Here is a 13,984-nt window from a genome sequence, read left to right on the forward strand (position 1 = left end):
CAATACGTCATATATGGACCTGTTCAGATTATATTTACCGAGGATGAAGTCTATAATTAGATTTTATTTGAGACGTCATGGACTTCAACCTATTTATAATGGCATTCAATATGTAATGTACTAAGCTAAATGCAAAACTTATAATACATACAGAGAATCTAAATTTAGGCCAATAGCAAACAGTTTTTAAAGATCAAAACTAAGACAACTGTATACAAAGATAATTGTGGGAGACATATTGGTGCGACAACACATTTCACACACATAAGAACGCACATAGACAACACTGTCATACCACATTTCTAGTCAAAAGGTCGTGTTCATTTATAAAGCCTAACTCTGAAGCGGACCTATTGGCGTTCTTATCATTTGAATATGTTAAAATATACAAAATGCACAGCTTTAAGAATTGATACATTTGTTATCAACAATCATTTGAACACACAGTGTGACATAAATTAACAAATAAACTGAACTATAACACAACTTCGAAAAATGAAAATAAAGCATTACAAATTTTATACATCCAAATCGCTTTTTCTGAATTTTCGTTCATAAGGAATGCGTAAGACAATATTTTTGAAGCCAAGGATAGTAGATCTAGATAAATATTGATTAAGAAAAATGATCTGCAAAATAAAATCTAGCCACTAGTAAGTCAACATGGTTGACATCATACTCCTTGTGATCTATTGCTTTACAAAAATTTGGTCATTCATTTTTTATGGTTTTCTCAACAACATATATGCTACAAACGATAACAATTATCACCAATACAATATCCACTGAATGTTGATTAAGAGTTTTAGAAAAAAAGATAAAACAAAAATATCTGATTGCAGGGAGGGTAAAAAAATATCTACAAGGCTAATTTATACATGGTGATGGATTCAGACTATTGGAAGCGATTTGTTTCTTGTTCTGTTGACCCTGGTGTTGTATGTTTTATTTATTTGTATTCCAAACAACAACATTGCATATCGAGAATATCTTAAAGACGTCATAGTTTCTTTTAAGGAATGGTATTTCTAAAATTTTGATCATTTGATTTTTCAATTTGATTATGGACATTCCGATTTAAATTTTCCTCAGATTTCAGTATGTTTGTTATTTGACTTATTATATAGATGATGTTCTAGTTTTATTTATATATCACTTCTTATATTAGCAAGATCAACAAAGGATATTTGTGATAGTAAATGTCATTCAGACAGAAACCCAACAATGTTAGATGATACCTGTCAGAAACAACAAAAATAAAGTTGATCTTTTGATTACAGTTTAAGAAAAACAGACCAAAACACCAAAAAAAGAACCGCGAAAATGAGGGCACAGTCAAATAATACCTACTATACTGACATGCACCTCATAAAATATTTCAACACACAGAATATAGTTGAGGTATCAGAAAGAAAAAAAAACCACTAAAACTTAACTTTTGCCACTGAAGAAATAAATTAAGGTCAAGGTCAAAAGATACCTGGCAGCTGAACATGTACAACTTACAATCATCCCATACACCAAATATAGCAGACCTTGTAGTATCTAGTCTATGGACTTGACCACGAAAACTTAAACACGTTCACTGATCCATTAAATGAGATTGAACTCAGATGAAAAACTATCCGACTGACATGATGACCTTGTAATGTACGCATAAATATGGTTCTTACTAAAAGATAAGAGAAAAATAAACATCAAGAATTTTAAATAAATCCTTCTTAACCTTACCAAAAATATTTTTTACTTTTTTTCAAGTAGTCAAGTTTCAACCATTAAAACGAGGTTAAAGTTCAATGGACCTATGACAGACGGAAGCTTTATAATATAATGCATCTTTATACAAAATAACGAACATCCATGTCTTCCGCCTTACAAAATATAAAGCTTTTTAGAAGTTAGTTAACGCCGCCATTGGATCAGTATCCATACATCGAGCTTTATGTCACAGAAGTCACAAGCTCGACAAAAATGACCTCTATGTCCTAAATAGTCAAACTAGAACTACTGACTACTTGGCTGATGGTACTGTTGTATACGAAACGGTATTGGTTTTTGCTAATGACTGGTTGTAAAAACTATTAATATAAAAGAGGGACGAAAGATACCAAAGGGACAGTCAAACTCATAAATCTAAAACAAACTGACAACGCCATGGCTAAAAATGAAAAAGACAAACAGAAAAACAATAGCACACATGACACAACATAGAAAACAAAAGAATAAACAACACGAACCCCACCAAAAACTAGCGGGGATATCAGGTGCTCCGGAAGGGTACGCAGATCCTGCTCCACATGTGGCACCCGTCGCGTTGCTTATGTGATTACAAATCCGGTAAATAATCTAATTCTGTAGGTCACATACATGAAAGGGAAGGGAATTGTAGTTACGACGTAAGATTAAGAAACATATCCGATATCATTTGTGAAACGATAAAAGATACAGGACAAAGTAATAATTCAGCACAATAGACGAATATATATAAAGTTCAACTAATATATTAATCTTATTACTATGTATGCCGAGGTCATTTCGAATTACGATAGTATATCTTTTAGATAAACGATTTTAATACTTCATTTAACATAATCAACAATTCAGGCGAGAAAAGAAAATGTTTACAATGTGTCTCAGAGTCATTGTACTACTTTCAGTCTTTGTATTTAACTGTGGATTTCTATTGGAGGATAAAACTCCGCCACAAAGTAGTACTAACAATCAGTATCTTTCAGTGTCAAAGTACCTTGCAGATCAAACATCTATTCACCATGATCTTGAAACTTTGCGTAGACAACAAGAAATGTCAATGAACATACTGACGTCACAATTAAAGCAGAAACTGGCGGAAATGGAGTCAAAAATTCCTGAACAACCATCCGGAAACGAAACTTGCATAGTCTTAGTTGAAGAGTTAGAGCGAAACGTTCAAGACGTCAAACAAAATAACAGCCGTTTAGCTAGTGGTCTTGAAGCACTTCAAATCAAATATAATATCCTTAATAAGTCATTTGAGAACACTACAACAGAGCTGAAAAGCAGTCTCCAGGAATTAAAACAATTGAAGAATATACAACAGCTACAGTCATTGAACAGTTTGAATGAAAAAATACAGACAATCGGTTCGTCTGTTTCTTACCTAAGGAGTCACGAGCAGGCTCGAAATCAGGACTTTTTGGCTTTATACAATTTAACAATACAATCGGAGGTAGAAATAAACAGAAAGATGACCAAGTACCAAACAGATTTGCAAAAAGTTGACAAAGAAATGAATAATACGAATACAGAACTTCAGCGCGTTTCTAGTAAAATGAACCAATATCAAACAGATTTGCAAAACGTTGCCAAAATGACCGAGCTTAAGCAAAACGTCAGCAACAAAGGTATTTTGCATTTTTACACCAACTATTTTCACTTAAATTTCTTATTAACACAAAAAATTGAATGGTTTGCACGGAGACTACTATAAACATACATATTATCAAGTCTAAAGTATTCTTATCAGGCACTCAAATGGTTAACCCTTGTTTCACTTTCAATAATGACATTCTATTTGAAAGAGAATAGTTCATCATCGATGTTTTATCGCTTATTTTGACAAAATTGAACAAAACTGGCTACTAAAAGCGAATTATTATTTCACTTTCATGAATGAGTGAACATAAATGAATCCGCATATTTTGATGCTCTTTTTTTTTTTACATCTCATAGCAAATGCTCCTTTTAAATGTACAAATGTTGTTATAATTTTCAATCAGAATCTTGTCAACGTGATTGTTTAATTATTACTGTTTCTCTGCTTTTCGTAAAACGATTATTTCTATTATTTCCGTTAACTAGATATCCAACTTGGTTTGCATAATTGATTTTCCATCAGTTGGTTTTCAATTTTTTCACAGTTTGTTCTCATGTCATTTAAGATAATTTTTAGACACAGACCGGGTAAAAAGCTAAAATATATTTGAACTGGTGCTGTTTTTATCTTTTTTTTCAAGAATTTAGACCAAATATTTATATAAATCTCTTTTCAGTGGCGCTGACTGCATGTGTTGATCCTCAGACACATTTTGCTGATGGTGAGACGTTAAAGTTTAAAGATATAAGAACAAATATAGGCAACCCTAATGTATCCTCTTTTCGGTCAACTGGCCTTTATGTTTGTAATGTCTCAGATCTTTATCATATTTCTGTTGTGTTAGTGATGCCATCAAAGAACCATCGATTTCATATTATGAAAAACAACAACAAAATAGTGAGCGGTTGGGTAGACCAAGCAAGCTCTAGTACAAATTATTGGCGTTCTCATGCAGTGGTTACAGCAACATTGCTACAAGTAGGCGACACTGTCAAAGTAACCAGTGATAACTCTGTCAAAATTGGAAACGGAATAGCTTCATGTTTAACCATTGTAAGAATTAGCTAACATCATCAAAATGAATTAAACCGAAGAAGATTTAGATGTCAGATCTATTAAAAAGCAAAATATACTCGGTAAGAAGATAAACATTTTGTTTGTCAATGTTTTCAAATCATGTTTGCTGTCTGTTTCAATTACATTATTTACGTTTTCAATGTTGGCATCAATACTTTCCTCTTCACTTGGAGAAAAGTAAAATCACAAAAAAATCTAAACTCCGAGGAAAATTCAAAACGAAAAGTTCCTAATCATATGTTAAAATCAAAAGTTTAAACACATCAAACGAATGGATAACTACTGTCATATTCTTGACTTAGTACAGGTACTTTCTTATGTAGAAAACAATTGATTAAACCTTGGTTTATAGCTAACTAAACCTCGCACTTGAATGACAGTCGCATACAATTTCATCATATTGACAACGATGATTCAAAACAAATAGACAGAATTTGTAAAAATGTAAAAAAAGAGAATGCTGAAATGAACCATGAAAATAAGTCAAGGTCAGATGCAGATGCCAGTCAGGACATTTCACAATTTCCACATGCATCAAATATAGTAAATATATTGCTACTATCGTAGTATCTGCGTAATGCTCTAATTCAGAAATTAATGTTCATTTATCATAATGTGGCGAAGCCTTTTATACTGGCTAAAAGACTAGAAATGTTATTAATGCGATTGCAAACATTTTATGAAGGATAATCACACTGATATTATGACTGCAAATTTCAATGGTAAATGCATCCAGAAAAATACTATTGAACTATAAATACAGTGCAAGGCTAGATGAAAACTACCAAATGGACAAATACGCCTTAAAATACTTCCAAAAAACAAATATAGTTGACATATTGCTTCTTATATTGTTCATAGAGGGCTGTGCTTTATACAAAGAAGTATTTAAACCAAGATTTTCAAGCGGTGAAGTAGAAATAATCCCTTTGCAAATTGTATAGACGTCATTACGAGTATGTTTAAAGTGTCATAACCACAGCCCTGTTCTCTAATGTGGCTTATCACCGGATTGTAACTTAATTAGCAAAACGACAGGTGCCACAGGTAGTGCATGATCCGCGTAACCTCCCGGGAAATTTGAGATAACCCACGGTTTATTTTATGAGGTTCGTGTTACTAAGTTTTCTTGTTGTGTTTGTATTTTAATTGTCTTTTCGAGGTTTTCGGTTTTTTTTTTGTGCCATGAAATGATCAGTTTGTTTTTGACTTGACGATCTAATTGCCATCTTTCGTATCCAAGTAATGAACTACGACCAATAAAACTAAACCATAGTCACTGATCCATGAAGTGAGATTGTCTATACAGACGTTCTACGTCAGCAGTGGCAGCTACATAGCTACACTTGGGCGATCCGCGATATAGTCACAGTAACTAGTGATGCCCATATTTGACCATTATACAACTATAATCAGAAATCCTCATTCTTCGTATGTGTTTTCTTTGCGAAGGAGACATTGATTAGTGTATTGAAAATGATATCGGATATGTTCCTTACGTCGTAACTACAATCCCCTTCTCTTTCATGAATGTGACCTACCGAATTAGACTATTTACTGGATTTGTTATCACTTAAATTAACCCTTTCCTCCATTGAATTTTTTTTTGCAAACTTGATTTTCATAGGAGTTTTTTGATAAAATGCATTGCGAAAAAACAACTATTTCTTCAAATAAATTTAAGTCGGATGTTTCTATGATATTCCTTTTCATATTGGATACAAATTTTATTAAGTCAACTTCAGACACTTTGTAGTCAACGTGTTTCAACTGAGGTACTACACAGGCGTGAAAGGCGTCATTATGGAGTAAGGGGTGGCGTCAAAAGGCGTCATCATGGAGGAAAGGGATAAGCAACACGATGGGTGCCACATGTGGAGCAGGATCTGTTTACCCTTCTGATGCACCTGAGATCACCCCTACTTTTTGGTGTGGTTCGTGTTGTTTATTCTTTAGTTTTCTATGTTGTGTCATGTGTACTATTATTTGTCTGTTTGTCTTTTTCATTTTTAGCCATGGCGTTGTCAGTTTATTTTAAATTTATGAGTTTGACTGTCCCTTTGGTATCTTTCGTCCTTCTTTTAAACAAATTAGAAATAGAGGGAAAATGAAAATTACCAATATGCAATTGGCTTGATGTAAACAGTGAAGTTTCATATTTAATTGGTGTTTTTTTAAATGAAATCGAAGATAAGAAAGAACCAACTGATGCATGTACAGTGAATGTTGTTATTTTGTAGTTCAAGTCGGTAATTGTTCTCAAAGAGGGGAGATTCTATTCTTTACTGTGTTTTACAGGATGTAATAAGGAAATTGTTCAAATCTTAATAAGATATAGGAAGATGTGGTGTGAGTGCCAATGAGACAAATCTCCATCCAAACAACAATTTAAAAAGTCAACCATTATGGTCAATGTACGGCCTTCAACACGGAGCCTTGGCTCACACCGAACAACAAGCTATAAAGGGACCAAAAATTACTATTGTAAAACCATTCAAATGGGAAAACCAACGGTCTAATATATATAAAAAAACGAGAAACGAGCAACACGTATAAATTACATTAACAAACGACAACTACTGTACCTCAGATTCCTGACTTAATGTCTATTTTTACCTTTGTGGAATTATTTCATTGCATCTTAAGGTATTGCAACTTTGGGATTCGTGTTATTTATTTTTTAGTTTTCTATGTTGTGTCATGTATACTATTTTTTGTCTGTTTTTTTTTTTCATTTTTAGCCATGGCGTTGTCAGTTTATTTTAGATTTATGAGTTTGACTGTCCCTTTGGTATCTTTTGTTCCTCTTTTATAGTGTTTGTTTTATATAGCATTATCATTTTTTAATCTGTTCTTCTGTCAGAGAGATGTTGAAATATGTTATTACGACCATCCTGTTCTCAATCCTATGTTTATCAAACATTAAAACCTAAAAATTTGTCCCAAAAAAGATTCGTCAGAGATGAGACAGTGAACAGATGCAGACAGAAAACTATAGTATATTAAAATGTACAGAATTCAATACACACCTTTGAGTATGAATCAATAGGAAATCAAGTACGATTTAGAAAAAGCATAACAACGTTACATAACCAATTAGCTGAACTATACAACAAAAATCATATTCGCTGTTATAATGTAAGACATACCGTAATCATACCACACACCAAAGTTCAGTTTCTGCAATGTTTATAAATGTTGTATATCGGTCATTACGGTATCGGTGAGCAAGCAACTTGAGTACTAGAACTTAAATTGGGACTCTGGTAGCTCGGCCGTTAGCCCCACACCATTTAAAGAATATTTAAGAAAGTTAACTCGGTTTTCCCACTTCACAATGTTTGACCATAGATGTATTACCCAATATTACATCTATGGTTCGACTGAGTCTTTTCGTTTAGGACGTTGTGCTGGAAAGGAACATTTGACAGAGGAGACGGCCGGACAGAGAGTGATTCCTTTACAAGTATAAACCAAAATCTGTTTTTAATATGGAACACAGGAATAATATGCGAAAATTTAATAGATAAAAATCACAATAAAGGAACAGAAGAATATATCAACACACACACCCTCCGGGCTCAATTTCCCGCTTACTGGGAATACAATAGATTGACCACTAAACAACTGGGCCTACGCAAAAATCTATTGATTAAATGTGTCAGCTGTAAGTATGTACAGAGTATAAGCATTTATGGGTATACAGTTTTTGCTGGGCTGTCCAATCCAATATAGACAGCGTTCTTCGCATCAGCGATAACTCGTACACCAAGATATGAAATGAACCCATCGATGGTGAAATTAAGTCCCATAGCATCAACGATCTTCTTGTAGGACTCAGACTCTTTCTCATATTGGGCAATTATGGCCTGAGCTTCAGTCTGTGCTCTGAAACATATACAAAAATTATTCGTCACAACTCGGCCGATTCCGTATTTTCCGCTAGAAGGAGAGTAGCGGTTTCACCGATTGATTCAAGAATGACGATTGCGCTCAATGTAAATCTATAAAAGTGTTTGTTCTTGAAGTAGGAGAAATTTGAGATTTTTTGTTATCCGGCCGCTTTGACATATTTTATTGACACTTGTCTATTATTGACCATATGTTTATTTTTAAATACTAGTAATCTTTTTTCTGGTGTATTTAATGTCTTTTTAAGAGGTAGCGTTCTGTATGTCATTATGTTGCTTTTTGATTGAATGGTATACAACGTCTACTGTTATTAGTACATACAAAAAGGTTAATTTGAGCATCATCACAATCCGTTTGTTATTTTCTTAAAAATGAAAACAAATTTGTTTCCTTGGAAACAGTACGAAACTGTCAAATATGGATGCATTTTTTTTTATTTTATTGTCTAAAGCTGTCTCAATCAAGCAGACAGGTAATTCTGATATATGGTTAAAGTTACGATACATACGTTTAGAGATCTTAAGATGAAGACCCTCAACAAAACAGTGTTCATTTTCGTTTTAGTCAAGATTGAAAGAGTTTGTTTGTTTATATTACGATAAAATATTGGAAGATTCGTTTTTTGCTGGGTTTCTAGTTCACTTTCTAGTATTTTATGTTGAGTTATATCAAGGCGGTCATTATTTGTCAGTTTGAAAATAACAAAATATTTTGAAACCAACAAAAACTGACCACCTTTATATAGCAAAAGTCGTTGAAAATGGTGTAAAAATAATAAAAAAATAAAACAACACTCAGATAAAACTTTTCCAAACTAACTTTGGAAACAAGTACCGACAATTTTCACCGCACATACTGATTTACAATCAAATATTGAGCTTTCAATGGTATTTGTAAACGCGTTGTAAATCTTACTTGTTGGATAAAATACGAGCATCCGATTCCGCTTTATCCACAATAATCTTGGCTTGTGTTTCAGCCTCACGTTTCTTTGTCTGTGCCTCTGTTAGAAGTCGTGGGCGTTCATTGTAAGCGACTTGAATATCTTCTCTAGCTCTTTCCTTGCTTCTAATGGCACTCTCATATTCGGATGGTCTCGCTATGTTGCTCACCTAAATAAATCAACCAGTGCTTATCAATCTAATTCAAATAAGAACCCCAATAGAAAGTACGGCGATTGTATTTTCTAAATTAGATTACATAATATTGTTATCCATATCTTATTACAGTTGCTAATATGATTCTTTAAAATATAGAATTTTAAGAATCATGAACAGTTTAAATGGTTAAAAAGTTATCAAAGGTACTAGGATTATAATTTAGTACGCCAGACGCGCGTTTCATCTACATAAGACTCGTCAGTGATGTTCATATCAAAATATTTATAAAGCCAAACAAGTTAAAAGTTGAAGAGCAATGAGGATCCAAAACTCCAAAAAGTGGTGCCAAATACGGCTAAGGTAATCTATGCCAGGGATAAGAAAATCCTTAGTGTTTCGAAAAATTCAAAAGTTTTTTAAACGGCAGAAATTTAGATATTTCTTGATAACTCAGGCAGTAACATAAAGGTATCTGATAACATGATTTTCGTCAACACGTCCAAAAAAATCATCAGAAAAGCAAAAGTAAGAAAAGGCTGGAGAGAATATCAGAACCGAAACGGGTCACGAGAACAGTTAGATCATTTAAAGTCAGCTTTGCTTGAAGATAGTTTGGCACAAGTTAATTTAAAAACATAATAACATCAAATTGAGAATAAAAATTGGGGATGTATCAAAGAGACAACAACCCAACCAAAGAGCAGGAAACAGCCAAAGGCAACCATGCAATGGGTCTTCAACACAACGAGAAAATCCCGCACCTAGAGGCTTGCTTCACCTGGCCTCTATAGAAAAATGTGTACTATAGTTCAGTGATAATGGACGTCATACAAAACTAAATGAACTAAAACTAAAAATCACACAAAAGTAACGAAGGTCAGAGGCTCCTGACTTAGGACAGACATGATACATAAATTAACAGAGGACTACAAATCTGGTTTTTTTTCGAACTGTCAATTGGTATTTCAAACAAAATATTTTAACTTATCTGGGTAATTGGTCCAAACTCATCATCTGTGTCTGATCTATTTGCCACTGACCTGTGCATTTAAATAACACAAATTAGTTGTTCCTTTACGGTTTCCGGCTGCCGATTGTACTTGATTGGTACATTTTACCTATTGTTAAATTTCCCTTACCTGAAGGTCAGTGATGTCAGCCTGAAGGTCTTTATATCTCTTTATTATTTGTTCTCTGACTTTTTCCTGGAATAATGCCCGCTCGGCCTGGAACTGTGATGTGTTGAAGTAGCTACAAGCTTCGTGTAAAGCGGATCTTCCTTTTATAAGAATGAACATAAATTTATTTCTAGTTTTGAGAATATAATCTTTAAAAAAAACTTTACACCGTGATTTTGTAAAAGGATCAGCTGAAGCCCGCCTCCGGGAACAGGATTTCTCGCTGTGTTGAAGACCCATTTGTGGTCTTCGGCTGTTTTCTGCTCTTCGTCGAGTTATTGTCTCTTTGGCATATTCCCTATTTCCATTATAAATTTTATAGATATAGGAAGATGTGGTATGAGTTCCAATGAGGCAACTCTCTATCCAAGTAACAATTTATATACTAGTAGTTAACCATTATAGGTCAAGGTACGGTCTTCAACACGGAGCCTTGGTTCACAACGAACAGCAAGCTATAAAGGGCCCCAAAAATTACTTTAAAAAAACATCAAACGGGAAAAACAACGGTCTAATCTATATAAAAAAAAAGATAAACAAGAAACACGTATAAACTACATAAACAAACGACGACTACTGTACATCAGATTCCTGACTTAGGACAGGTGCAAACATTTACAGCGGGATTAAACGTTTTAATGGATCCAAACCTTCTCCCTTTTTAATCTATATAAAAATGAGAAAAAATGTACTTTTAGCAACCTTATTTTCAATTTTCAATGAAGGTTCACTTAAAGTTTGACTGTCCTTTGGTATCTTTCGTAAAGTTTGACTGTCCTTTGGTATCTTTCGTAAAGTTTGATTGTCCTTTGGTATCTTTCGTACAGTTTGACTGTCCTTTGGTATCTTTCGTCCCTCTTTTAAAACTGAAGAAAGAAGACATACCTGCATATTCAAGGACTTTGAGATAACCAGTTTGGTTTCTGAAGTCCAAAATAATTCTCTTCAAGTTGGCCGATCTGACTTTATATTGGTACGTAACGTCTAAGGTTATTTTAATTCCATCTTTGTTGTAACACTGGAAGTCAAAGGTAAAGTTGTATGTAAATACAAAAATCAGAACATCAGCAACAGTAAATAATATAAAAAATAGGAGATGCGTTGTGATTGCCATGCAATGGGAAATCTATACACCGGGGTAATCTACACCACAATCAGGATGTTAGTGACAACAGATCATTGTTTCTCCGTGTAGTGTCATGTTCCACATTTAGTTCCAATGGATTTTTAAAAATCCGAGTTTTTTTAAATGAGATTTTTTAGGAAGATTTTTTAGTTGTTTACTTCATCTGCAACATCTTACAAGCATGTGCATACAAGGCGAGACGCCGTTGAAGGTTTCAAAAAAAAGTATAAAGATGTTCATTGTCATCGTCACCTAGATTATTCTAAAAATAAACAACAATACAGACTCAACATTATGGAGCCACCATTTCTTTTTAAGGAGGGAAAAGGGGGGACTAGGATGAAATATAGAAATAAGGCAGTACAGGGGTTTTTGCGTAATAAAAGGCAGGATGAGCAATTTGGCGAAAAAGACAGGATGACATTTCTGTATAAATAGTCATGATAAACGAATAAATAAAAGGCAGGACCAAATAGTGTAAAAACTCAAAAAGGCAGGACAGATATAACAACTAAAGAAGATGCAGAACGAAATTTTTCATGCCCTAAAAATCAAATGGTAGCTCCCTTAAGAAAACCAGTATAGAGAAGTTTGGACTTACCTGTAAGTCGTCGAATGTGATTGATTTGTAAACACTGGGAAAGATAATATAATTGAAACCAGGAGGCCCCAAGTGTAAACCTTCTCTGTCAGTGCTATCATGTAACTTTTTCTTCAGTGTATCGTACTTTACACCGACTGTAATAAATAACACAAATAAAATGGTTTGAACCGAAGCCTTTTATATTATACGTTACGCTGCGTTTACAAAAATATTAAGTGAAAGCGAATTATCTGACGTCAAATAAGCACACTTGATTGTATTGTCGCATCTCATTTCAATCAGAAACTTCAAAGACTAATTAACAAGTTTCTATATTCCATTTTAAATTTTATTCTATATTGTTATAAATTTACCGTTTTAGTATATAAAAAAATATGGATAATTTCAGTGTTCGTATACCAATGCTCCATCAATCTGCACTTTACCAAAAATATGTCATGTAATAAAATATGTCCATAGGGTTATGATGGGGGTACCATCATGACGAATAACGATAAGGAACGAATCACGGTAAAATTTTTAACCAATTTGACGCTAACGCCGGTAGCCGAAAATGACCGTTTGACGCTTGACGATAACGAACATTCCTATCCTCATTTTGTGCTCAGCCCCACATGGCAGGGTACGTTTAGCTCCGATATTAACACTCTTTAATTGATTATGTTTCTGCCAAAGACCAGTGGTTCTCTCTGGCTTCCTAAATTGATAGCTATTAAGGATGTCTGCTTGTCATGTTTTGTATTTTTGTCAGATTGTCGTTTCAGTATATTTATAATCAAACTTTTCAATTGTACTTTTAAACGCAGCTTAACATGCAATCAATATGTCGTTGTTTATACTTACTTTCCTCAGACGCCAGTTTTTTCAATGATACAGCTACTAGAACTATACCTATGAAAGCTGCAGCTACGAGTAAACCAATCACACCAAAGATTATTATACGAACTAATCCACTATTTTCACCCATCTTGATCTACAACTAATATTTATGTTTTTTAATTTCAATAATGTCGTATTTCCGCAATAAGTAATCACCAACTTTAAGATTGAATACTATAAAGCGTTGAAGGGAGCATTGAACCATTTAACTTTTTTTTTAAACGGGGGAGAGGGGTACATGTATGATTTTTTGGTCCGAGTCAGATTTTTTTCTCTCGAGCGAACAGTTTCATTTAGTTTTTAAACGTATAAAATCAAATCACTTTTTGTTACATTCAAGGACATTTTTGTTGTTTCGTGCGAAATTATGACATTCACAATGTGAAAGCATTTTAAAAACGAAAACCTTATATAGTTGGAAAATATTGCTGTCACAGCATTTTGCGAAGCAATATATTAAAAAAAAATTGAACCGGGTTTGACAATTAATAAAAGGCAAGGACTGCGAAATTATGATAATGTGAAGGCATTTAAAAACGAAACCCTATACAGTTGCAAAATTTTGCTGTCACAGCATTTTGCGTAGCAATTAAAAAAAAATAATTGGACCGGGTTTGATAATTGATAAAAAGTAAATTAGTATTAAACTGTACCTGATGTCGGAAAAAGAGAGATCAATATGACAAGATGTTGACAGGATATCCCTACTTGTATGTAACATCGTCACGTGTGAACTTATTGTGTTCAAACAAT

The 13,984-nt window shown here is 33.6% G+C and overlaps 1 protein-coding gene across 1 annotated transcript; it reads right to left on the bottom strand.

Moving 5' to 3' along the window:
• Window positions 1-7,985: 7,985 nt before the first annotated feature.
• Window positions 7,986-13,936, bottom strand: LOC134695232 (uncharacterized). Its single transcript, XM_063556446.1, has 7 exons — window positions 13,885-13,936; window positions 13,196-13,331; window positions 12,350-12,486; window positions 11,508-11,640; window positions 10,584-10,723; window positions 9,260-9,456; window positions 7,986-8,320 (listed from the first exon to the last, which is right to left on the bottom strand). The coding sequence occupies exons 2-7, from the start codon at window positions 13,317-13,319 to the stop codon at window positions 8,125-8,127; spliced, it is 927 nt and encodes a 308-aa protein (XP_063412516.1). The 5' UTR covers window positions 13,320-13,331; window positions 13,885-13,936; the 3' UTR covers window positions 7,986-8,124.
• Window positions 13,937-13,984: the final 48 nt, after the last annotated feature.

This window comes from Mytilus trossulus, chromosome 13, assembly GCF_036588685.1.
Source record: "Mytilus trossulus isolate FHL-02 chromosome 13, PNRI_Mtr1.1.1.hap1, whole genome shotgun sequence".
In the NCBI taxonomy this organism is placed as follows: Eukaryota; Metazoa; Mollusca; class Bivalvia; order Mytilida; family Mytilidae; genus Mytilus; species Mytilus trossulus.